This window comes from Vanessa cardui, chromosome 2, assembly GCF_905220365.1.
Source record: "Vanessa cardui chromosome 2, ilVanCard2.1, whole genome shotgun sequence".
NCBI lineage: Eukaryota > Metazoa > Arthropoda > Insecta > Lepidoptera > Nymphalidae > Vanessa > Vanessa cardui.
In genome coordinates this window covers 12,374,922-12,402,248 of record NC_061124.1, presented here as the reverse complement: position 1 = coordinate 12,402,248, position 27,327 = coordinate 12,374,922, and the positions used below count along the sequence as shown (strand labels likewise).

General features: G+C 31.4%; 2 protein-coding genes across 3 annotated transcripts; both read left to right on the top strand.

The window, feature by feature from the left end:
- The first annotated feature begins 1,406 nt into the window (after positions 1-1,406).
- On the top strand, positions 1,407-12,669 carry LOC124541764. Of its 2 annotated transcripts, XM_047119715.1 has the most exons (14): positions 1,407-1,488; positions 2,442-2,495; positions 3,082-3,129; positions 3,465-3,676; positions 4,510-4,576; positions 5,043-5,083; positions 5,523-5,553; positions 6,621-6,688; positions 6,794-6,833; positions 8,706-8,743; positions 9,118-9,136; positions 9,928-10,086; positions 11,215-11,319; positions 12,450-12,669. In XM_047119715.1, exons 1-14 carry the CDS (start codon positions 1,453-1,455, stop codon positions 12,474-12,476), a joined length of 945 nt encoding a protein of 314 aa, XP_046975671.1. In that variant the 5' UTR covers positions 1,407-1,452; the 3' UTR covers positions 12,477-12,669. The 2 variants fall into 2 exon arrangements, with proteins under 2 accessions (XP_046975671.1, XP_046975677.1); XM_047119721.1 differs by lacking the exon at positions 3,082-3,129 and having other exon boundaries at positions 1,424-1,488.
- A 5,357-nt stretch (positions 12,670-18,026) lies between these two features.
- On the top strand, positions 18,027-26,381 carry LOC124540242 (inosine-uridine preferring nucleoside hydrolase-like). The gene is made up of 8 exons (XM_047117709.1): positions 18,027-18,406; positions 18,721-18,837; positions 19,607-19,706; positions 22,974-23,142; positions 23,585-23,701; positions 24,620-24,756; positions 25,191-25,380; positions 26,226-26,381. Exons 1-8 carry the CDS (start codon positions 18,312-18,314, stop codon positions 26,366-26,368), a joined length of 1,068 nt encoding a protein of 355 aa, XP_046973665.1. The 5' UTR covers positions 18,027-18,311; the 3' UTR covers positions 26,369-26,381.
- Positions 26,382-27,327: the final 946 nt, after the last annotated feature.

The following is a 27,327-nucleotide window of genomic DNA, read 5'->3' as shown; positions in this document are numbered from 1 at the left end:
TGGGCTAAGGCCTCCTCTCCCTTTTTGAGGAGATGGTTTGGAACATATTCCACCACGCTGTCCCAATGCGGATTGGTGGAATACACATGTAGCAGAATTTCTATTAAATTTGACACATGCAGGTTTCCTGACGATGTTTTTCTTCATACTCGTACTCGGCGTACGAGATGAGTTATAAACACAAATTAAGCACATTAACAATCATCGGTACATGCCTGGATTTAAACATGCAATCATCAATTAAGATGCACGCATTCTAACCACTGGGGCATCATCATATTAAAGCTTAAATTATGCACATGCATTACACGTCGCTGACACGTCGGAATATTGCGTGAAGTGTGTGCAGTGAAATGCTTTAAAAGTATTTCATATGAATATTTATTTATGTAGATACAACACTCTGCCATACCGCAGTCAAAGATCTAAATCAAAATAATTTTTATTCAAGCACCTATTCTCAACTTATGACACATTCACAGGATTTTATTCAATGCAAAGCTTGGGATGTAGATTCTGATATTGAATCGGCAAGAAACTAGATAGTTGATCTTTCTGGTAAACATATTTATTTTATGTTATAAATTGGCGGGCGAGCATATGGGCCACCTGATGGTAAGTGGTCACCATCACCCATAGACAATGACGCTGTAAGAAATATTAACTATTCCTTACATCGTCAATGTGCCACCAACCTTGGGAACTAAGATGTTATGTCCCTTGTGCCTGTAGTTACACTGGCTCACTCACCCTTCAAACCGGAACACAACGATACTGAGTACTGCTATTTGGCGGTAGAACAACTGATGAGTGGGTGGTACCTACCCAGACGGGCTTGCATAAAGCCCTACCACCAAGTATAAAACATAATATAAAACTTGATTTCGGTAGATGAAATGTAAATAGATAGCTAACCACGGCTTTACCAGGTGTTAGGAGAAGAGAAAGGGAGAGAGGGGGTTGGTAGGTATTAGTTATATTTTCCGGGAAAAAGTGACACATGTACTATTTCAGAGTATAATCTAATTCTATAACAAATTTAGTTCAAATATACTACATTAAAATTTTCGCATTCACAAAGTTATTAAGATTAGAAGGTTTTGATTGCTCAACATAATAACCAACCAATAATAACTGTAAATTACTTTTAGTAGCTTCTATTAACATTTCATCAAACTCAACCATTCCTACTGAACTTTTTTCAACACTAACATTACTCATCAAATCGAAATTGTCTACGAAGTTTGGCAGAAATCCAAGCATAAGATGTTTTATCTAACTTAGCGTATATTGACCAATGAATACCATTTTCTTTAAATTTAATTTCCAATAGCATGGATGCTATTTCACGGTATTTGACTTTTAATGGTTCTGCATTGAACGTTATAAGAAATCTTTGGATGTCTGTTTTAGTTTGAATAGAATCGTAATATAGTACGGGCTTAAGCGGGTATGGAGAAGCATATAAAACTTTTTCTCATAATAAACGTGAGTTATTGTATTTTCTAGGTTATGAGAGTAAATCAAATGGAAACCTTTGCGGGATACTTTTGTGTTAATCTTCTAGGAAATCTTCAATATCGCTTAGACCGAGATATTAAACGTTTTTAGAAACTGGAATTTTACCATTAAAATATATTTATGATAGCTGCTTGGTTTTTTTACGGAGTGCATCTAATTAATTTGCTAAATAAAGACAGCATCTTATGCGATGCAATAATTAGTTCTAAGCGTATTTTATACGTAAGAAATGACAAGAAACTCGAATACAAAATAAACCGAATATTATAAAATTATTTAGTACAAAATTCAAATGCAATATCAATGATATACGACGCGTTATAGAAAAAAAGACATACCGACATACATATACTAGACCAGTACATTGTAAACATTTACGTGACACATCTATGAAATACAGTTTGTATTTGGTGGCAGGGCTTTGTGCTTACCAACAACTCAACAGATACTCTATCTGCAAGCAATACTTTGTATTGTTTTCTTCTGGTAAAGGGTAAAAAAACCAGTATAGTTGTAGTACGAGGGACAAATTTGTAACGTCTCACATTCGAAATGCTCAAATGCCATTGTGGCGACGCATTGATTATGTAAGAAATCGTTTAAATATATGCCATGTCTGGGCTCAGAGGTTATTACTTAGCATTTGGTATCATAGTTACCAGTACACCATGAGAACGAACAGAATACTTATACTTGTTATTAATTTTACGGCCATCATCAAACTTTGTTTTTTAATCAAGTAATTTTGTATTATTCAGTACGAGAAAGTAATTCCTTGACATGCGAATTCATAGTTATATTTCATTGGATGGATTTGAAAATCTAATAACAATAATCGAGTGTCTAAACCTCGTTGTTAAAAATCCAATTTAAAGTTAAATTTTGTCTAAGAGTATAATTATAATTGAGTTCTATTTCAGTGTATATTCCGTTGTGATGGCGTCAGCTGGCGCAGACAACTTGAACATATAGCTGTAAGATTTATTTAGTTACGGACCATTTTATACAATTTCCTTAAATACATTTAATATCGATATAAGTTGTAATATCAAACAAGTTTTTCAGAATAATATTTATTACATCACGAATGATTTCAAGTAATATTGATATGTTGTATTCACATGTACTGAAAAGATTCCAGTGCAAGAAAAACGGTGGTACCAGTTAAACAAACATAAGCTACATAACATCTCAGTCCATCTTAGTAGTAGTTAAAATCAAAATCAATATAAAATTTATTCAAGTAGGCTTTTACAAGCACTTTTGAATCGTCATTTTACAATTAAGTGAAGCTACCATCGGTTCGTAAAGTAGATTCTACCGAGAAGAACCGGCAAGAAACTCAGTAGTTACTCTTTTTCAACATTTAAAAAATACAAAGTCATGTTAGTTAATACAATTATTTAAATTAATATATCCTGCTTGGAAGTCAACAGTTGGAACCATAGACCATGTAAGGAATAGATAATATTTCTTACATTGCTAAAATATAGATAGCGGTAAGGACATAACAAAACATATATTACACGTAGTTATGATAAATATGAATATCATTTACAGAACTCGAAATTACATAGCCAAGGACTGGCAAATGATTACCAACCATTAGTGAGTACAGATTTTCGTCATATAATTATTTTGTCATATATCATGACCTTTAATCTTCTGAGATTCCATCCGCTTTGTGGAGCCTAATTTTTGACAGTCCTTTGAAAACATCTTCAATGTTCGATTTAAAAATAATTTAGATCTTCACAAAGTTCAACTTTAATAGAGATTTTGATAAATCTGGCATTCTTAACAATCGTCTCCAGTCATATCCGAAATATATACTTAGTAGACTTTTTTTAAATTTGGCGAAATATATTTTAGAAGATGAAAATTCAACCCTAAACTAAACGACTTAGTCAGCATATAAATCACATATATTTTTATATCTCCAGAGAAGATTCTATCAGTTCGATCCTCGAGAGTTATCATCGATACTCGGAGTACCATCACGAGCTAGTCATCTCCCCGAAGCAGAACCTATTTTACCAGGACACACACTTTTAAAACCATCATTGGGTATGTTAAAGTCAGCCGTGAAATTCCCTCATAAAGAACTGGAAGATGGAGCTGGTGTTTACGGCAATATCGATAATTTGGGCATAAGGTACGCCTGACAAAATAATATATGGAAGTCTTCTAAATAATGTGATTGATATAATTTACAGTAAAGTCCAAAAATTATGACAAGTAATTTAAAATCTTAGCAGATGTGAAATTAAGTAGATTTTTACCGTGTTATTTTTGAAGATAAGTTTCATTTATGAATCATCCATTATATGCATATTATTCCATATTATTCCATAGTGCTGAAAAGTTTATTTAGTCTAATGAACTTATCTCAGTAAGTACTAGTCTACTTTGCATAATTACTTCACTGTTAAATAGTCTATCCTTAATGAAGCTAACAGTAATTGTTACTCTAGGCCATAACATTAAACAGCTATGGAGTTACAAACGTGTATAAACATAGCATGAAACTGGAATTATTGTACAATTAAAGCTTGTAAAACTACGAAGAAAATATAGCAACATTGTATATGTATAATGGATACACTTAACGTAAATCGAATGTCAGTCCCAGTGACGCATGGAGGCACGTTATAATATATACTCGAGAGATTTACTTATATCCTCTTGTTTTTCTGTATTTATACGAATAGCTTATTCGATAAATGTTGCTTTTACACTTAAGGAGACGGTATCTTTTGGATTTTTTGTCTGCATCTCTCTGTCTCTTTTATCTTTATCTATCTTTCAATTAAAATACAGATAGGTAAAGGGTATAAACGATATCGAAATTATTTTACCATACTACGTTGATGCTAGTTGAAATTGAAAGAGATGCACAAAAATAACCTATAGCATATACATTAAAAAGACTTGAACATCTTCTTTTACTGTTATTTTGTCTTTTAATTTTAATATTTATTTATTTAGATATGATGGTAGAAATGAAAGAACACTCTATTCCGGATTTCGACGAACTCCAGCGGATTATTTTATGGTAAATATATTGTATTTTTTTATTATATTTGCTTATCATTGCAAAGATAAATAGATTACCATGTATATGTTATCACATAGACAATTGGAAGTGTCCGCTGTTCTAAACCATCTGTTGATAGGCTTGATTTTATTTTGGGATATACTTGTCATGAGCCATTTATCGAGGAATGCTCGAAATTTATCGCTTACAGCATAGTATTATTGCATATTATAATTATTTCACCTAAAATGTCATTGACCTTTGAAATTAGATTGCCTGATGCGAATAGTTAAACAACTAAAAGAATTTTCAGTCTCATTAAAAGATTCGATAATCCTTTTTATCTGCAATGGCTCGTTTACTTTCACCAAAACATAAAACAGTTTTACAGCACATTCGGAAAGGAAATTTTAACTCTGGTACGTGGTTGATAACGAAATTCTTTTCTAAAGTAAAATCTCAATTAGTAATGTTTTTCACACAGGTGGTCCCATTAAAGGGAAAAAATACACAAGGAAGACCTAGGTAAAATTAATATGTCTTGTGATTGTTTAAACAATGCTATTACTTTAACGATTTATCAAAAAAATAAGGAATAGTGTAAATAAGTTTCATCCCTCTTTCAATGTTTAAATAACAAGGTCACCAAACTAAATCTTAACCCACCAAGATGTTCCAAAGGTAGTTAATCATGTTTTTTTTTTGGCCATTCGGATTTACACTCACTTGCTCTTTACTCCTTCCAACTTGGTTATAAAAAATAAAAGTGATTAGATTTTTTTTTAATTAACTGATAATACGCGATGTTTATTGCATATTCCCTATAAGATATTGCTCCAGCATAACCGCGATGGAATAAATGTAAACATAAAATAAGAACGGCTAAATAATTATAAATTATAACGAAAATAAATTCACTAAAACATTTTACACTTCATTAAGCATTTAATTAAAATCTCTTAAGGTTTAAATTAGAATCTGCAGTTCTGGACTTGGTGAGTTATTTGATATATTAATTAAATTTATCAAAAAAAAAAACTTTTAACACAATTATAAAAAAGACCTATCATTATCGATCAAATTTTAAGCATGATACAATATAGCTCACGTTGTAATTCTGTGAAAGCGGTTTCCCAGAATAAGACGTGGTATTGATTTGTGCAAGTCCGTCACGATAGGCATCCTCAACTGACCATCTCACCATATATTCCATCAGGTAGTCCACTACAGTGAAACATAGTATCTCACTTCCCAAGCTTGGTAACGCATTGATGATGAATTTTTTTGGGTTTTATGTGTGCCAAAAATGCACAGATTATTTTGCCAATGTCACATGCGAATTGATGATGTAAATAATGGTTCCTATTTCTTGCAGAAACAATGTCTAAGGGCAATAGTAATCACTTACCATCAGCTGAACTATTTGCCACTTTAAAAAAATAAAACAAAATACATATTTTCGTATATTATTGTATATGGAGTAACTACTAAGTTTCTCGCCGGTTCTTCTCGGTAGAATCTACTTTCCGAACCGGCGGTAGCTTCACATAATTCTTAAATGACGATTCAAAAATGCTTGTAAAAGCCCACTCAAATAAAGTTTATTTGGATTTTGATACAAATAATAATCACAATCATCACTTCTTTTGGAAGAAGACTTCGAACGATATTAAGGGTTATGAGATATTATAGTCGCACGAACACATCTTAGACGGAGACACGAGTTCAAACACGGGCAAGCACCATTGAGTTTTCATATTTATAACTCGTCTCGTACTCGGCAGTGTAGGAAAACATCGTGAGAAAACCTGCACGTGACAAAATATGTGCCAAATATGTATCCATCAAAATTACGGGTAAAGCGTGATGAGATAAGATCCAAAAGTTTGCTTGGGAATAGGAAGTCTTTGCCCAACAGCGGGACATTTAATGGCTAAACCTTTTTTTTTCTTTTTCATTCTTACTTTTACTATGTATAAGATAATGCTACGAAAATGAATTTCACTTAAACAAAGACTGTGTAGTAAGTTTAAAGGCATTTTTAATTTAATGTTATCTTCAGGAGCGAAAGGAAAACGCAAAAAATAAGCTTCTAAAGATATTAAAAAGGTTGAACATACCGCTCAAAGGGTAAGGCTTAATTATAATTCACTTTTGACGCTATTTTATTTTAAAATTCCTTCGTTTGCTGGAGAATGGAGGGTTGAACTTAAAAATGGTTAAAATTTTCCACAGCTTGAAAGTCTTCGTTGCTACTTTAAATGAAAATGAATCGGTAAGTTTCTAGCTCGCTCACATTTATGACAGTTTTCTTAGTTAAAAATTCTTGACGGAATTGTGATATAATAGATAACACGTGTTTAATAACAAGATCTATCAGATCAGAGATGACAAACTTTGTTATTGACTATTAATGATTAACATTTTACACAGTTTTCTTTTTATAAAACGTTTACACTTATATTCATTATAAATTCATTTATATGAAATAATTTTTATATCTTAAGAGAATAACATAAATTTCGCACAAAATGAGGTTTCAAAAAGATGTACGGGCTTTTAACTCGTTACGAAAAATTTTTAGAATTATTAAATTTAAACATTTCATATTTCATTCAACTATTCCAGAATATGGACGCTTTATTATTATTCTGTAGTATTATTTGTTTACAACATTTAATAGATTTAACGATTGAACGAATGAAATAATACCACCAAACTATCCATATCCATATCGAGTATTGTTGTAATCTGATTTCAATGGTGAGTGAGCCAGTGTAACTACAGGCATAAGGGATAGAATATGAAGTACTTAAGATTTAAGATGCTTTGGTATTTCATAAAACACTTATGGCTATGGTAAGTGATTCAAGTGGATTTGAATCAGGTAACAAATTTGCTAATCCACCTACCGTCATAAAAATAATTAGGTCTAATTTGTGCATGATTCACGTAAACTTCTAGAGTAGTTTATTTTAAGCAAAATCCGACCATTCATCAAAGAGCCAAGTATTCGCTACAAGTTAAACATTGTCCACATTCGTGTACATAAATTCGTACACAAGAGAAGGCATGTGAATCACGCTTCGTTACATAAACTCGAAATTCTTGGAACTTTAGCTGAATACTGTTTCTGCTTTAGATTGTTTGGTCACTCAAATTTGTGGAACATCTTAGTAAAGTGACGGCGTTATTGAAATATGTGTAACACGATATATAGATATACGCTACATGTTAATTTCTGTGATTTTTTTGGGTGAAACATCCATATATACGGTTTTCACAGGAATAGTGTTTAGGTCTTTGAGCTCAGGCGTTCTGATGTGTGATCGATATGATCTATAATTTATCTTATTTAATAAATTTGATTAAATTCAATGTTGATTTAAATCTAATGAACATAACGAATAATTTATAATCTAATACAAACGAATAATTTATAAATAAACAAAAAATATCTAGGATATTTGGACCAAAATGTAACAAAATACGTCTTCGATGATATATTGTACACGGGTGTCATGTAAAATGAGACAATGTTTCATCAAAGTCACTATATTTTTAAATAGTCACAAATGACACGAAAAATCACAAATTACAATAATTCACTAAACACTTTAGAGCTGAGATGGTCCAGTAGTTAGAACGCGTGCATCTAAACCGATGATTACTGGTTCAAACCCAGGTAAGCACCACTATATATATACGTGCTTAATTTGTGTTTATAATTCATCTCGTGCTCGGCGGTGAAGGAAAACATCGTGAGGAAACCTGCATGTGTCTAATTTTATCGAAATTCTGCCACATGTGCATTCCACCAACCCGCATTGGAACAGCGTGGTGGAATATGCTCCAAGCCCTCTATTGGAATAGGAGGCCTAATTCCAGCAGTGGGAAATTTACAGGCTTTTACTTTACTTTACATTATTTTTACTAAACATTTAATGTTGAAGTCCACTGAGCACTTTTTGGAAAGGCAGTATCGTGGCCAAAGTTTACGCAGCAACTGATCTGAAAACACTCTGACCCTGACTCTTGACTAGTGGCTTTTTTGTTCTCTGGTTGTCATATTAATGACAATACGGCAAATATTACATACACAAAAATTGACGAACGGAAACATAATACTTGAATGTGTACTTTTCAGAATGACGCTAATAATGAGGAGCGTACTTCCTATTATCTGTAAGTTTAATTGAAGTTCATTTTCATCTTTTTAGATTATATATACGTATACATATTTAATCACTTAAAAAAGTCAATTGTTTTTCTATAGTAAACGTTCCTTGAAAAAATATAGTTTATCAAATTTTTTTTATCTATCTATCGAAAGTCAATTCCCATTTTTAACTGAATGCAAAAAATATTTATCTCTTTAGTAGTATCTTTAAATGTTTTAAGCCCCTTCATTTATAAATATTAATTTCATTTCGTTATCTTTTCTAAACTAATAGCCCTTTTAAAACTATAAGCTATCTTTATCGTACAAGACTTATAAAGTTAAATGATAACTACAAATACGGATCAAAATGTATAAATAATATTAATTATATTATTAGAAATGAAGACGAGAAACCGGTAAGTCATAGACTATTTACTTTGAAAAAAAAAAAAACACCGAAAAGTTCTTAATACAAAATTAAGGCATTATCAAGGACGTAGGATCGCCAAGTTATTTAGATAAGAATAATTTAGCATTTCTATTCCTCCATCCATTGCTTCGAATTGAAAACGATTAAGTAAAAGCGATAACGCGAGGATTCAATCCATATTCAATCAGATAAAATAATCTGCAAACGATATAACATTAAAATATTCAACCTTGACTTTAACTGCCTCTTGCCGGTTCTTCTTGGTAGAATCTACTTTCCGAACATAGGTAGCTTCAATGAATATTGTTGTTAAATGACGACTCAAAAGTGCTTGTAAAAGCCTATTTGAATACAGTTATGCCATTTATGTGTGATGGTGTAATTCCTAAAAGTTACAAGCATATCCGTCTTAACTCTGATTATAGAAAACTTTTTATATGAGTCACGATATCAGTTGATATATTCTTTATTTCACCCAAACTTAAAACTAAATATTACATTTTTGCCATACAAAAGTTGCATGAGGTGCAACAGGCGGCCTTATCGCTAAGCAGCGATTTCTTCCAGGCAACCTTTGGGCAGAGGACCATATTTACATAGGTATATGGAAGGGGCACAGTAATTTTAAGTCACTTTACCTATATTATAAATACATAATATAATATTACACAATACAAAGATAACAATAAATATATATACATAAAATATCTATAGTAAAGATATAGAGATCTATAATAATTTATACAACAATATTAATTATCAATCTACTTTTGTCAGTCAAACCAAATGTTTCTACGAAACAAAAATGATAATGATAATCGTTGGGAACAATCAAGCGCCTCAAAAGAGCATGAGATTTTAAATGAAAATTCTGAAAAGCGTAATTCGGAGGAGTCAGAAAAGACTAAGAAAATTGAGTGGTTGCTGCAGTCAAAGGTATGTTAAATGGCAAAGGGTTCATCAGGAGGTTTTCTCTTCCTTGGTTATAGGACTTTTTCAAAATAAGCCTTTAATTAAATACGAGTTAAATTATCTCATTTGATATGTCAATTCGGTTCGTCTACTCTTAACATTTGAATTGAATTCACTAAAACTTATTCTACCTTATACCGTACTTCACTACACGGAGCTGAGGTAATATTAAGAGTTAACTACAGCCAATAAATGGGCCACCTGTGGCTAATGAGTTGGGAATGAGCTTACTCTTGTGAAGGGAAAGGTTCATCCAATCATGGGATTCTAAAACGGATTGATGGATTATAAACACCAAAAAACGTGGAATCAATACTTGTTGACTTCCAATCAGGATATAAATTACATACATATACAATTAATGTATTTAACTAACAGGACTGTATTTTTAAATGTCCAAAAGGATTAACTACTGAGTTTCATAACGGTTCTTCTCGGTAGAACCTATTTTCCGAACCGGTGGTACATTTAATATACTTGTTAAATGACGATTCAAAAGTACTTGAATAAAGTATATTTTGATTTTGATTATGTAGATACTGATCGAATCGATAGACATATTACCTTGTTCTAATAACTGGGCTCACTGGACAGTTGTTTCACGTGCTCAAAAACTAATTGAAAGTATATAACGGAGCAGGCATTTCCGAGCTGGTTTTGTAAAAAAACATGACGTCAGCTACGCTGACGTCACGAGTGTCAGGGTTTCGATCTTTAACCATCTTCGGTGGTATGAAATAAAACTCAGGAAATAATCCTCTCTGATTTATTCCAATATGAGACGGTCCGATCGATCCGACGGCTCGACCAAGTCTGTCGATACCGGCGGGCGCATGATATTTTATAACAAAAATAGGTGGGTAGACTTATTCACTCAAGATAACAGTTGTTTACAAACATTAAAATATTTCAGTCTAATTTAACATTTCACAATTCAATAAAAATTATTAATTTAACAATTAAACAGTTCTTAATTATTATTATTATTAAAATAATCATTCCTGGACACGTGTTTTTCTTAAATTCGTGGTTTCGCGCCGACATATACAATTACATGAAAAACTCATCTTTATATTTGTTCCTTTATTGTAGAATAGTTACGACCACATCAAAGTTAACCAAGACGCGCCTGAAATAAACGAACTATTACCAGCTGCGACCGACGAGGAAATACGAAAATGGTGGTTCTACAACTCGGTAATTATGCATATTCAATTGTATTGGTGATTTTCTGCCTCAATACTTAAGCGAGTATTTTTTAGTTTTGTTTTTAAAAAGTAAAATAACATGGCCATTAAGGAGTGAGCTTGGAACATATTCCACGACGCTGTTCAAATGCGGGTGGAATGCACATGTGGCAGAATATCAATGATATTAATCACATGCAGATTTCCTCACGATGTTTACCTTCACCGCCCAGCACGACATGAATATAAAAAAAACATCAAAAAGTTTTTTTGTAGCTTTATTTAAATGTTAAAACACTTTTCTTTCAATTATTCTGATTTAGGAAGTCGATTTAAATTTGTTTTTTTTTATGAATATATGATACAATTATATTATTAGTATTATGGCGCACAGTGATGTTTTGTATACGAGTATAAATAAATTAATTGTACGATTATAAAATAAGACTAAAATCATAAACTTCATTTAACTTACGACTTTTACAAAAAAATTTACTTTCTATTTCACTAATATTCATGAATTTAAAAAGGCATTCAAAAATTATCTTATAATTACCGATTGACATCTTTACCTTTTGATTCAAGCGATTTTAGTAATTTAAATTTGATTAAATTTTTGTTAAGTTTAATTTTCCCAATTAAGTATTCAGATAAATATACAATTATTTTGTAGAATTCATCATGACGCTAGCTGATGATGATAATCATTTTTAAGGGACGCTATTTAAAAAATAAAATTAATTGTCTCTTTTTAAATAGATTTAAATAAAAAGAACGGCCTTTATAATTGAATCAAACTTTATTGTGTCTGTTCGACTACAAGTATACCCACGCGTATAATTAAGGTGTAAATCAAGAAGTTCTGTTTATATGATATTACTTTTTATTTAATGTACTAGATTTTTTTTTTAATTGTAATTTACTTGCTCGCATTATTCTATGTATTATTTAATTGTGGAAACTTTATTGGTCAATGATTTATATTTTATGTTTTTTTTAATTATGTTAATTTGTACTGTTTGTTTCCCGAATAAAATAAAAAAAAGAAGAAATTTATGTCTTTAGACTAGGAATATGTTATAAATCTATCTCTAACTATATGTAAATTTAAAATACACAATATGTTTTGTTTTGTTACAGGAGGACTACAAGCCATTTAATACATAATTAAAACAACTATCTTAAGTTTTTTTTCCAAGACGGATGCAAATTCATTTTACGTTTAAATTGTTTCTTAAAAAAGTTTTGTTTTGTTGAAATTTAAAATTATAATAAAATTGTAAATAATTATTAATCTTTACCTGTTTAGTTGCGTAAGAATGGTGTACGTTGCAGAATTAAATCTATTTCATATAAATAACATTGTAGTTTTATTTTTGTTATTTTACGCCATATAGGCGGAAGTGCAAATGGATAGTAGGATAGTAGGTGGTCAACACAGATATTGATACTGTAGGTTCAAGCAAGTTAGATAAAGTTTTTACAATTTACTTGAAACTCACTTCGATAGATTGTAATCCCCAAAAATGATACGTCAAATTGTAAGCAGTATGTTACGGTTTATAATCTTTCGAGAGTCCACAATCTCGCTAGATAAATCATAATCTAATTTACAATTTTACAACGATCAAACCGGAATTGTATTAAAATATATTCAATTTGAAATAGCGACATCTCTTATTAGGTTCAAGAACTACCCAGAATGCGTATTAGTAACGAAATGTTTTTGCTACAAAACATAGATAGTTCCAAATTTTCACTGCAGGTGTCTCTAATAAACAAAATAATTATTTAAATATTTTTAAATCAAAATAATTACTTAAATCACAAAAATAATTCTATAAACAATTAATGGAGACAATTTAAATAAAATTAGGTTTTAACACAAGATCATGAAATTGACGCTACGAAGATCAGCAAATAAACCAATTTTCTACTCAAACCTTCTAAAAGCGCTCTGTGTCTTTATTAAATAGTATAAAACAAAGTCACTTAACACTGTCTGTCCATATGTATGCATAGATCTTTAAAAATAGCACACAGATTTTGATGCGTCTTTTTTTAAATAGATAGAGATAATTGAGAGGTAGGATGTATATGTACAATATGGTAAAGAAAAAATGATAATTTTAGAAGTTTCTCATGTAATGTCGTAAATAAACAAACTCTGTAATATATTAAGTATCAGTATTGCACCCGTGAAAAGCCGGGGCGGGTCACTATTTTGGTATAAGTTCCATGATCCGTGTGATTATTTCTTTCCAGGAATTACAATATCTATGGGGTAAAGATTGGCAAAGGTGCAAAATCGTACCGATCAAATTCCCATATTATATAGCTTCCGATCGAACATCGTTTTTTTGGCCATTCACACTACACAGCAAAACTGCTTCTATTATCTGGAAAACTAAAAAAAACTAAATAAATACAATTTGTAAGAGAGCCCATGTTCATCAATCAATTATGTTTAGTTTTTCGATAGTATTTGAATACTATCGAAAAACTAAACATAATTATAATTTACTTGAGTAAATTTTAAAATAATGCAACTTTAGAACTACCAACTGAATCGTCAAATAGAAACCGACCTTAAACACAGTAAACTTTTCAGCTTACTAAGATTTATTTAACAGATTTCGTATATGATAGGACAGTACGTTAGAAAATGTAGTGAGTAGGGTTTATGCCGGAAACCAAAACATTTAAAATGACATACAGAATGTGTGTTTATTATCTAGGATTAAATTCCATGGTCCATACCTTTTTATTGCAGGAAATGTAGTGAATACCTAAGTTCTTACATGGCCGTTAGCAAATGTTATTGAGAAAGGTCATATGTCCATTTATTAACGGTTATATGTAGTAAAAAATTTGAAGTGATTTCGTTTATTAACTATCACAGAGATGACTCAAGAAAAATAGTAAAGTCTCTTGACCTTTAAAGGTTACACTGCTTGTCAAAGATCTCCTGTATTTTGAAGGAGGAGATTTGCACTTGATTCCACCACTCTGATCAGCTATTGGCTTAAACGTGAAGATATAAAGAAGATACTTCTGATGACATCTTAACTGATTTTGGCAACGGTGACTATTCTGAACGGAGACTAGCCAACTAATCAGCACATGCTATAGACCATAAGGGTGTGTGCAACCACAGTAGATCCCTTTTGGGACGGCAAATTCGACACGACCGGAAATCGTTTCAGGTACAGCAGTAATTTTACTTCCGAGGCATGGGAATGTTCTCACTTCCAACTTCTAGAATCAGAGCTGTTATTGAGAATATTTCGCTAAAATTAATACTATTTTCAACCGACTTCAAAAAGGTGTAAAATATCAATTCGTCTGTATTTTTTTTATATTTGCTACTCTTTTGGTCTCATTTTAATTTAGTCCAGTTCTGATTATGGTATCCATATAAAAATGATATACGAGTAAGTCTTAAATTTGCATTATGTATGTGCGCGATAAATAGATGAATAACTCAAAATTAATTAACATGGTTTTGTTCATGTAATTGTCATAGTGGAATATTATAATCAACTAGCGACCGGGTCGGCTTCGCACGGGTGCAATACTGATACTAGATATACTACAGAATTTGTTTATTTACGACATCATATCACAAACTACTATAATTATCAGTGTTTATTTACTATGGTGTTCATGTATTATATACACAAACCTTCCCTTCCAATCACACTATCTATTAAAAAAACCGCAACAAAATCCGTTGTGTAGTTTTAAAGATATAAGGACAAAGAAAGCTACTTTGTTTTATACTATGTGGTGATGGAACTCCTAAACGGCTTACAGTTAGGGTGCGATTTGTGGTAGAATTTCTTATAATCTAAGTCTTTAATCAAATTTTGTGTATATGATGCCATATGATGTACGACATATATTAGCTCTTTTGCAAAGATTTTTTACTGAGGTCGATTCCAGCTCTTTCGAGGGTGGTACCTTGTAGTAGTTTATGCCGCATGATGTATTAAAGGTGCATTTTCGAAAGTTTATTTTTGCTTTATTCGCAAGTTTTTTTGAAATTGTCCTCGAAGTAGTTTCTGACTCATATAAACGGCATGCTTAATCTATCCATGCTAAGAAAAATTAGTTAGTCTACTTAGTGAAGCTTCTTCAAGACTTCACACAAAACACTATTTTAAAACAAATAAATATGCACTAAAAAGAAATAAAAATAATTGCGTATTCAACATATCTTTAGAGTCCTCCTAAGTAAAATGAAATGAAAAATATTAGACTACATATAAATAAAAATTTTAACAAAAAGAAAAATCGACTTCAAACAAAACACTATTTTAAAACAAATGAATATGTACGAAAAAGTAATAAAAATAATTGCGTATTCAACATATTTTTTAGAGTCTTCCTAAGTTAAATGAAATGAAAAATATTAGACTACTTAAAAGTCGATTAACGATTATATCATGTAGTTATAGTTATTGGTATATTTAGAGCCGGTGTCAGCCACGGTGCCCTTGCCCCAACAATCAAAAGAAAGAAGCGATACGAGCCCCTTGATTGATCCAGTATATTATTGTGTAACAGGTACTTTGTAAAAAACATATTTGTTAAAGTATTCTCGTATTGGTTTTTGATAGATATACGTAGGGTTATGTAGGGTTTTATTGGCTGACACCGACTCCAAATATAACAATAGTTATAACTACATGATATAATCGTTAATCGACTTTTAAGTAGTCTAATATTTTTCATTTCATTTAACTTAGGAAGACTCTAAAAAATATGTTGAATACGCAATTATTTTTATTACTTTTTCGTACATATTCATTTGTTTTAAAATAGTGTTTTGTTTGAAGTCGGTTTTTCTTTTTGTTAAAATTTTTATTTATTTTTTGATTTTAAGTGAAGCTGATGTTGACTAACTATTTTTTTTTAATATGGATAGATTAAGCGTTCCGTTTATATGAGTCAGAAACTACTTCGAGGACAATTTCAAAGGAAACTTGCGAATAAAGCAAAAATAGACTTTCGAAAATGCGGATTTAATACGTCACGCGGCGTAAACTACAAGGATCCCTCGAAAGAGCTGTAATCGAACTCAGCAAAAAAACTTTGAAAAACACCAACTATATTTCGTACATCATATGACATCACATCACATACACAGAATTTGATTAAAGATAGTAAGAAATTCTGCCCCATATCGCACCCTAACTGCGAGCCGTATAGGAGTTCCATCACTACATAGTATAAAACAAAGTCGCTTTCTCTGTCCCTATATCTTTAAATCTACGCAACGGATTTTGATGCGGTTTTTTTTAAAAGATAGTGTGATTCAAGGGGAAGGTTTGTGTATATAATACATGAACAATATAGTAAAGAAACACTGACAATTTTAGAAGTTTGCGATGTGATGTCGTAAGTAAACAAATTCTGTAGTATATTTAGTATCAGTATTGCACCCGTGCGAAGCCGGGGTGGGTAGCTAGTTGATTATAATATTCGACTATGATAATTACATAAACATAACCACATTACGGAAGGTGACTCAAATATCCAAATAACCTATAAATAAAAGATTCGACTGAGTATCGCCAACGTGCTCCTCAAAATTGTTCCGTTCCCTTCCGTTCCGTTACTTTGTCATGGATCCTGTGCTCAGAACCTTACCAAACTTTCACCAAATTACCCTTGAAGTATATATTTTATAATAAAAAAAGAAATATCAAAATTGGTTAACGTGATTTTCAGTTATTCACCTATTTGTCGCGCATATACATAATGCAAATTTAAGACTTATGTCGTTTTCATATGGATACCATCGTCGGAAAAAAATTTAAAAAAAATGGGACCCCACGGGAGGCACTACCTTTCAAACAAAAAAAAATTTATCAAAATCGGTCCACCCAGTAAAAAGTTATGAGGTAACAAACATAAAAAAAAAAAAAAAAAAAAAAAAAAAAAAAAAAAAATACAGACGAATTGATAACCTCCTCCTTTTGGAAGTCGGTTGAAAAGTCGATTTACGATTATATAATGTAGTTATAATTATGGCTGTATTTGGAGTCGGTGTCAGTGTGCGTCAGTGTGTGTCGGTGTGTGTAGTGTTTTGTATGAAGTCGGTTTTTCTTTTCGTTAAATTCTTTATTTATATTGGCCTTTTCTGATGGCAGCTGGTGAGACAGTGGGCTAGAAATTAAACAGAAATACTAATAGTGGCTTCACACATAATATGGCTCTGCTTAAATGCTATTAAATATTACTTAAAAAATGCTTCCAATATATTGGAACTTCAAAAGCCAATTTGTATTTATTGTAATTAAATTTTAATTAGTTATTGATATTCGTATATATCAAAGAAACCTATATACTAAGTTACACGTTCCAATATTTTATATTCAATTCGTTATCATCTCTATGTAATATACGTCAAATTTATTTTTAATATTTATATCACAAGACATTTAAATATATAACTGGTCGTTTAAGGAAGAGCTGATAAAAAACTACTAAACATAAACTCATCATAATACTACACGTTAAATAGAAGGGCTCTTAATATTATCAGCTAAGGAATCAACTTTCGTTCTAGATTACTAAATTTCTAATTAAATGAATTTAAACTGTATTTTTAATAGAATAAGGTACATTATTAAATACAGGTTTATATTGGAATTAACACTTATTTGTCAAAAGGTGATAACACGAGTTACTGTCATTTTGATAGGAAGAAGTATTTATATATTACTTCGTGTAATAATTTATTTAATAACTAAGATTAGGTTTTTTAAACCGGAAAATAGTTAATTAATTCGAACTGGTTTGTGGCATCTAACGTGCAACGTATTCTAGGAACCAATATATATTTTTTTTAAATATAAAATCGTAATATTTATTATATTGTATAAATACATGATAGCGTTTTTAATAGTGATATAAAAAAAATGTGTGAACAGTGCAGATATATAATATTTTAGCAGTCGAGATAAGGACGGCTAGCATTTAAGAGATACTTAAATGTTGATTCCGACTCATAAATTGGCATTTGCCATTTTGATTCCAGTGATGGTTGCGTTTGTTTATTTTTTAGTTTTCTTTGTAGTATCGAGCAGGTAAGGATTTGAAATATATTTTTGTATAGATTTATTAAAGTAATTTTTTTTTTACTAGTTATTAATTTATGCAGTGATGCTGAATAAATAGGTGTTATTGATACCAATAATATGTGTATATAAACAGCAAAAACAAAGAGTTCAGAACCTTACTCTAGTTTTTTTTTCAATGATTCTATATTGTTCTGTAGCTGTTTTGCTATCGATACAAAAATAATGTCAGACTTCAAAGAAATTGCGGAGAATAATGTTAGTTGTTTTTTTGCAAATTCTAAATTTGAAAACTGTTTTTAAATAATTGTATTAATTGTTAGTTATTCAACTGATGTACCAACTCGAGTGAAACAAAAGCTGGTAATAGATCATGATGGCGGAGCTGACGATGCAATGGCAATATTCATGGGCTTGTTATACGAAAAGTACTATGACGGGTAAGTTTATAATGGAGAAATAATTGCACTAAAAATATCAACTTCAATACATGAACATTAACCAAAAGATTATTTTGTATTACTTACATAATTAAACAATAAAATAAATTTGATAATATTAAAGTTTATAATATTTCAAAACTTATTATGAATACGTTTCTGTCATTTCATAAATACTTCTAACGTAAGACTATATCTATAACGGGCATTAGCAAGACGAGGCCTTTAGAGAATCCACATATATCCTGAATACATCATCCAATCAGCTCTATCAGCGCAAAATACGATACTCATTCAACTTTCATCTATTTCCAAGGTTGAAACACGATTTGTATTTTAATACCGACTTGGCTATCTCATATATAGATACGAATACTTTAATTATATGTATATATGTGTGTAAAAATTCAATTAGTGTATTCCTTGAAAATATATTGCGATTAAATAATTATTATAATTATATTATAATAAAGCCTTATAAACGAACGTTCTTGATTATTTTGTGAATTTTGTATAACGTACGTATTTGTAAATCAATAATAGTTAATTCTTCTATGTAACATAATAATTAATTGTTATGTTAATTACTTATTGTATATTCACAATAAGATATTCTATGTTATGATGTAACAGAAATATGTTTGGAAATTACGAATCTCTAAATTGAGTAGACGATTTTTTTAAATCAATTAAAGCCTTTAAAAAATCTAATTTAAATATTGTTTTTTTTATATGCAAGTAATTTTATGTATGATTCTGAAAATTACAGACCAGAGGTAGTTGCACTCACAACAACCCATGGCAACGTTGACGAAGAACAAGTATTTAACAACACACAAAGAATACTCACAGTTGCAAACAGGAGAGACGTAAGTATGAATGTTATATGTTATTACAGACTTGAATTTGTCACATATCCTGTTGCAAAATAATGTAAATCAACAAGTTTTTAAAGAAACAAACAGTCAGACGTTGATCTCAAATGGAATTATGATAAATGAAAATCGGAGTTTAGAACTACTTAATTTTTTCCTGAGCGTACTGGTCATATAGTCCACTTAATATGTATTGTATCATCATCCTCCTGGCCTTATCCCAATTTTATTTGGGGTTGGGCTCTATCCATTCGCGTAACACCACACATTCCTCTCAGCATTCTCATCTCCGTAACATACAATTGTCTTTCAGTCATCCTTTTTGCAGCCCAACAGTAATGTACTACTACTTACCTAACGTTAATTTAAATATTTAAGTATGCGTAATGATCTTTAAGTAAAGATAGGCCCATGCATATTAATTATACAAGATTAAGTAAATCAAAGTCGATGGATATATTCAAGTATGGAAATTGGAGCACTATTGAATAATCATTTCCCAAACCTAAATCAGCTGTTTGAAATTTAGATATAAATTTATGTATGTATATCTATGAAAATGATCAGCAAATATTTCAGTGCTTATATTATTTATCTGTCTGTGATAATTATAATCATATGCTATTGATGATAGCTGATCGACAAATACTGACTCGAAGCTTTTAATCAAAATTGTACGCTCATGTACACGCAAATATGCTTTATTTTAATATTTTTTGGCTAAAGATTAAAATTATTGTTTGGCAAAGTCTACTATATCTGCTTAATAATATTACATTTTTGATTCATAATTCGACAATCAATAATATTATTGTCAATTATTATCTCATTTGTCAACTCAACTGTATTTCTACTTCGTTATAAAATCTTAAGTTTCTATTTAAAATATAATATTAAATTTATTTCAGATTTGTAACGTTTACAAAATGTATCGTCATGGATCAGAAATATGTTGCAATATATGATACTTTGAAAATAACCAAAACAGTCGCTTAGTAACAACATCATTTTAGTTTTAGTCTAAGTTATCTAATCACGTACGCTGGGGATCTGCGAATGCCTGTGAGATACGATAATGAAGATTTCGCTGAAATTTCAAATCTCAAGTTTTCTGAAAATTTTTCTTATCAGGTAGATCAAGAGCAGGACCAATTTACTATAGCTTAAAATATTTCCCGCTTACAGTAGGCAAAATCAACACTACGATTCAAAGCATTCAATTCAAACCAATTATTGTGTACCAGTGACAAAATTTCATATTTTTGTTTAGATGTCTACTTTTAAAATAATATCCTTAGCAAATAATACAATACGGCAAGTACCTACACTGAGGAAAAGAAAATCATATTTTTAAATACTCTAAATAAAATAGGGCCCAAAATGTATCCCTGTGGAACACCAACTTAGCACGAATCAGGGTGAATTGTGCCGTTAAAGGAAAATTGTTGAACCTAAACATACACAATGGTATTTGAATGACAAAATTTTATCTATCGTCAATATACAAGTTAGAATTGTAAATCATTCGTAATTTGTACCTATTTGCATCGAACATCACAAAAAAATTATTTTCCGTAATTTTGGTTTCTGTACAACAACTTATATTATTTCGAAAGTCAGGTATCCGTAACAATGCTTCTTCATTTATTTCTTTGGAATATTTTATTCGACACAATTCGTAAGTCTATTGTATGGTGATAATATGCAAGGAACCACAATGCTCTGTCAACAGCTGAACAAAGATTTAAAATTAAACAAAAGCAAGGTTGTTTTTTAAATATATAATATGTAATTATGAGACTGGCCAGAAAACATGGTTTAAAAAAAATACAATCACCTCAAAACCCTGACAGTAACATAACCGTAAATGTTTGAAATTCAGTGAGAAAAAGTCACGAGAAATAAATACGAAAAACAAAATTTTATGAATGTCAAATTTAACAGTCAATCTATACTAATATTATAAATGTAGAAGTAACTTTACCTGTCTGTCAGTCTGTCGCTCATACACTAGCAAACCTCTAAATCGAATTTGATAAAATTCGGTATGAAGCAAACCTAAGCTTCAAGAAAGGACATAGGCTTACATTTTTGCCTAACATATGACAGCCAGAGTCGAGATGGCCCAGTGGTTAAAACGCGTGCACCTTAACCGATGATTACGGGTTCAAACACAGGCAAATACCGCTGATTCATGTGCTTAATTTATCTTTATAATTCATCTCGTGCTCAGCGGTGAAGGAAAACATCGTGAGGAAACCTGCATGTAACATATTTCATAGAAATTCTGCCTCATGTGTATTCCATCAACCCGCATTGGAACAGCGTGGTGGAATAAGTTCCAAACCTTCTCCTCAAAAGGAGAGGAGGCCTTTAGCCCAGCAGTGGGAATTTACAGGCTGTTGTTATTGTTGTTGTATGACAACCAACCCCTTAAGAAGCGATCAAAGCTGTGGGCACCAACTAGTAACTAAATAAAAGTTTAAATAAATTCAATGAACTCTAGTTTATAAAACTTAATTTGTTTTTGGAGGCTAATTCTACAAATTCAAAGAGTATCAATATCGATAAACCTTGACATTCTAGTACTTTGTTCTTAATTATTTATATTTATTAGTTATTCAATCAGAGGCAAAATTATTTACTGTGGCATTTGTTTTTTTTTTTCAATCCTAATAAAAAATCGTACCCGATACAAGTAAAATTCATAAATATATATAACGATAATAGATAAGATACTATTGAATTGTTCATCTCAGATTCTCGAGTAGCTCTCCAGTTACCCTTGAAAAACGGAGGCAGGTCACTTATAGTACATATGTTTGTTCAATTTGTTCGCCTTTTATGGCTTAGTCGTCAGGAGCTAGGCTAAAAAAAATATACTGTAAGCTTATATTCCTTGGAGTTCGAACTTTCTACATACGGAATTTAACCAAATTCGGTCTCCTGGTTATATATATAAAAAATTATAATAAAGTATTTGTTTTTCTTAAAGTATGATGTATAGATATGTATCCCTTATCCTACACACATTCACTGTTCGATAAAATGGATTTCGGCAAAGTACTGCTACTAAAATATCGTGAAGGAATAAGACAATGACTTTTACTTGCCGGTCCCAGGATTTGTATTGATTGAATAGATTATGTCCTCGGGTTTCGGTCTACAGCCACCATTCACTAGACCAAATTTCCATTATATTACACTTATATATAGAGCTCCTTGAATATTTTTTACTAAAGGAAAATTTATTGATTTCAGGTTGCCATATACAGAGGCAGTACCCGAGCTCTGATAGGGGAATTCCCATCTGATTACTTTTTCGGTTACGATGGTCTGGGTGACAATAACACAGACATCTATGAACCTATCGCTGCTCAAAAGGAGCACGCTGTATTTGGTCTTATAGAGTTGTCTAAAAAATATTCAGGTTTGTAAACATTCTCAGATTTCATTTTCATTTCGAAAGCGAAACTAACACAATTATATAAGCGATATGTACAAGAATACAATAAATAAATCAAATCTTCCAGATGATGATGAAATGTATACCTACTCATCATCCTCCTACCCTTATCCCATTTTTATTTGGGGTCGGAGCTGCATGTTTTCTCCTTCAATGCTTCTCTGTCAGACGTCATCTGACAAGTAACATGCTTTCTAACCATATCTTCTCTCACACACTCACATCCATGAGATGTATACTGATCATATAAAAATATTAAAGTTGATTTAACTTACTAGCAGTTGCCCAAAACTGAGACGTTGTTCTAAAGTGGTTGGATTTAACTCTCTCATCATATTCAACTGATGCTTTTATTGAATTTCAGCTGAGGTCATAAATATAAAAATCGAATTGAATTGAATTTCAGGTGAACTCGTTATAGTTGCTTTGGGATCTCTTACCAACATTGCATTGGCGATTCGGATTGATCCAAACTTCATGTCTAGACTCTCGCATCTTTATGTTGCGGCTGGACATGTTTATGGTAAATATATTTAATTTAAAATAATGACACAAATAGATTGAATGAGAAAATAATTTGTTAATTCAACACAGAACATAGATTCAATCCAGAAAATATAGCATGTCTTAAGTGAAAATAAGATACAAAGTGGGGAGGGTGAGGAATTGGCTTTACAACAAAATATATCCTTAACTATGAAGAAGTTCTTAGCCCAGGACTGGTACTTGATATTATAGTTTAAACGTCATATTTAGTTACGGCTAGCAAAATACTCAAATCTCTAAAATAATAATGGGTTCATTCCCAGTAATTCCTATTAATGATGTATTTTTTTGGCTCATATCTTGAAACTATATTATGACTATAATGGAACTTTATGAACACAACCAGTCACAAAGAGCCCGACAAATGAACTTGGTGGTAAGACTTTATGCAAACCTGTCTGGATAAGTAGCATCAACACATCAGATATTCTACCGCCATTTAGCATGACTTTTTTTGAATTTTTGTGTTGCGGCTTGAAGCAGCTATTCTACCGCCAAACAACAGTACTCAGAATAGTTGTAGGTACAGTATAGCTGTGTTCCGGTTTGAAAGGTGTCTGAGTAGTGCATAGCACATAACATCTTAGTATGCAAGGTTAGAGGCACACTGGAGATGTAAGGAATGGTTAATATTTCTTACAGTTCCATGTAACCAGTTACCATCAGGTAGCTTATGTACCCGTCTTTTACCATAAAATATATACATATATATACTAATATCTAGATCCATCTCAATTATTTATGAAATAGATAATACCCATACATGAGAATATTTCGTAGTTTAATATCTGATTTGATATACTTTAATTGGCAAACAATTGCTTAGAGAATAGAATCTTGTTCTGGATGCTGAATTTCCTTTTGATAATTCTTCTAACACTATTGAATTTTACAGGTGAAGATTTTACGGAACCTGAGTTCAATGCAAATATGGACATCGAATCGTATTATATAGTAGCAAGCAGTGGTACCCCTGAGAAGCTCACCATCATTCCATTCTCGCAGATAAGGTTACATCAGAAAATAAGCAAGGTATGAAGACTCCAACTAAAATACAGACTTGCTTGATAATCGTCTGTAACAATACAACACTAGGATGGTGGCGCTATTGGTTTTGAGTTGCTAGGCAATCGATAATTTCGGGACAAGAAAGGGACAGCTCTTTGGTTACGAGAAGTTTCAGCTAATTTTGTTTTATTTTTTTAATTTCCAGTGACAAAAATTATAATATTAATTATGTAAAACATCGAAAGGAAAACATCGTGAGAAACTGCATTGTCTAATTTCTATGGATTTCTGTCACGTGCGAATTCAAAAACCCGCATTGGAGCAACATGGATGAATATGCTCCAAACCTTCTCCTCATAGGGAGAGTCACTATAATACTATGTAAAAAGAAAAATACATTCCTAAATCTACATAAGCAATTTAATTTATATGAGTCTTTGCTTTTTATTTATTTACAGGAATGGAGAACAGATATTTTAGGATCTATAAATACCAGTATTATGCAAGCTCAAAATAAATATGAAGTAGTATCACTAAGTGTAAGCACCTATTGGTGCTTGTTAGACCCATCAGCAATGGCGATAGCGTTGGATGAAACATTAAATGTTCAAGAAACGCGGTATTCTAACAACAGTATTACTTTATGCGGTAAGTATCCTACTTTACCTCTACACACATTTAGTAAAGTACGGCAAAGATTACAAGAATGTCCTTCTAATAAAATTGTGAAATCGCATTCCTTTCCACTTTCTATGTGTTAATACTTACAAGTATGAGATTTATTATTATTTAGTTCATATTTATTGTCGAATGTAATAGTGCATAGTGAGACTACCTTTAGAGTATAATAGTAGAGCATTTTCCAAGACAATTTTGAAATGGAATTTTGTATTTCCAAGTTTCATACGTTTACTGTTTGCCATTCAAAAATAAAATAATAAGCTTAATTGGTATTCTATGTGTTTACCATAATATGCCTCGTGTAACTAATCTTGTGGTCAGTTGTATAGGAAAACAGCGTAGGGAAGTAGGCTTGGTGGTAGAGCTTTCTGCAAACCCGTCTGGGTAGGTACCTCCCACTCATCAGTTATTCTACCGCCAAATAACAGTACTCAGTAATTTTATGTTTCGGTTTGAAGGGTGAGTGAGCCAGTGTAACTACAGCGACAAGGGACATAACATCTTAAGTCCCTAGGTTGGTTGCACATTGACGATGTAAGGAATAGTTAATATTTCTTACAGCGTCAATCGTCATTGTCTATGGGTGATGGTGACCACTTACCATCAGGTGGCCCATATGTTCGTCCGCGAACCTATACCATAAAAAACATTACAATGAATGAATGAATTAATACAAAAATTATAGTGTTTATAGATTTATCATTGCACTTATTTCAGCGTAGCTTTCATTTATCAAGTATTTGGAGTGAACTGATGAGAAATGTAGTTCAAAAATTATATATCAAATTAAAAAGGAAATTATTATTTTTCAGGAGACCAACGAGGTGTTAATACAAATGATTTCACAGAATCAATGAACGATTCTAATGCTCGCGTGATATATAACGTGAGCAAAGAAAACTACAAGAAGATGTTATACGACATATTCTCGGCGGAATTACGAACAAATAAATAAATATATGCATATTTATAGTTATTTTTTTTCTCTTATACAATATCAAGAGCAAAAACATTTCTTCAAAATGGTAGCGTTACGGATAGAAATAAGATCGATATAGAATGGAAAATATATCATGGCTGTTAAAAAGTAGTAGAATAGGCCCAGTAACTTTTTAAATAGACTAGTTGTCAAACGATCAGTAGGCTCACTGATGAACAGAGACTATTACCAAATTCATATTTTTGAAGAATAAAATCGTTACAAATAAGTAGAACTTGCCTTTAAATCGAAAGTATCGTTTCGAATTGTCCTAACATCTAATAAACCTTGAAAATAAGCAACATGAACTTTATATAATCACGGGTTTCTTAAATACAGGTTGCATATAGGCTATCACGAAATAAAACAGGCAAATTTGGACAACTTAAAAAAACATGTACTTATTACCTGAAACCCGATCAGATTGCTTAGTTTAACGCTCATCAATGTCAAACAGTGTACTACAGTCAGAGTAAGAAAACCTTCGTCAGTTTTCAAATTAATTCCTTTATCAAGTCGTAACTCTTAGTACCTTATGAATCTAAGCATCAAATGATTGCACGCAATATGTCATTCTCAATCGGTAATCAGATCGCTCATACTGAGCAGACGAAACAGATCTTAAGGTGATTAACATTTTCTTACCCTGACTACATAAAAAATAATGAAGCGCGTCGTGTTGCTCTTTAAAATTATCAGGCGCTTCAATATAAGTGCACTGTTGCTTCAATCCTAATATTAATTACATTGCAATTATTAATTTTGTACAATGTGTTACACTTTTTAATTTCGTTTTAGTTATAAATAAATTATATCGAATAAAATAAAGTGCATTCCGGTAAACATAAAAATGGACTTTGTGTGCTTATATGCATTTATGCGTCAGAAACGTTTCACTCAAACGTTACATATAAAACGTTGCACTCCATCTGATC

Bases quoted from the DNA above. Each gene is read 5' to 3' on its own strand.
- LOC124541764 (XM_047119715.1), top strand. From the start codon at position 1,453: ATGGAGAAGCATATAAAACTTTTTCTCATAATAAAC. The intron at 3,130-3,464 runs GTGAGTACAGAT...TTATATCTCCAG, and splicing joins CAAATGATTACCAACCATTA to AGAAGATTCTATCAGTTCGA. The intron at 10,087-11,214 runs GTATGTTAAATG...CCTTTATTGTAG, and splicing joins AGTGGTTGCTGCAGTCAAAG to AATAGTTACGACCACATCAA.
- LOC124540242 (XM_047117709.1), top strand. From the start codon at position 18,312: ATGTTGATTCCGACTCATAAATTGGCATTTGCCATTTTGATTCCAGTG. The intron at 18,838-19,606 runs GTAAGTTTATAA...TGAAAATTACAG, and splicing joins TACGAAAAGTACTATGACGG to ACCAGAGGTAGTTGCACTCA. The intron at 24,757-25,190 runs GTATGAAGACTC...ATTTATTTACAG, and splicing joins TACATCAGAAAATAAGCAAG to GAATGGAGAACAGATATTTT.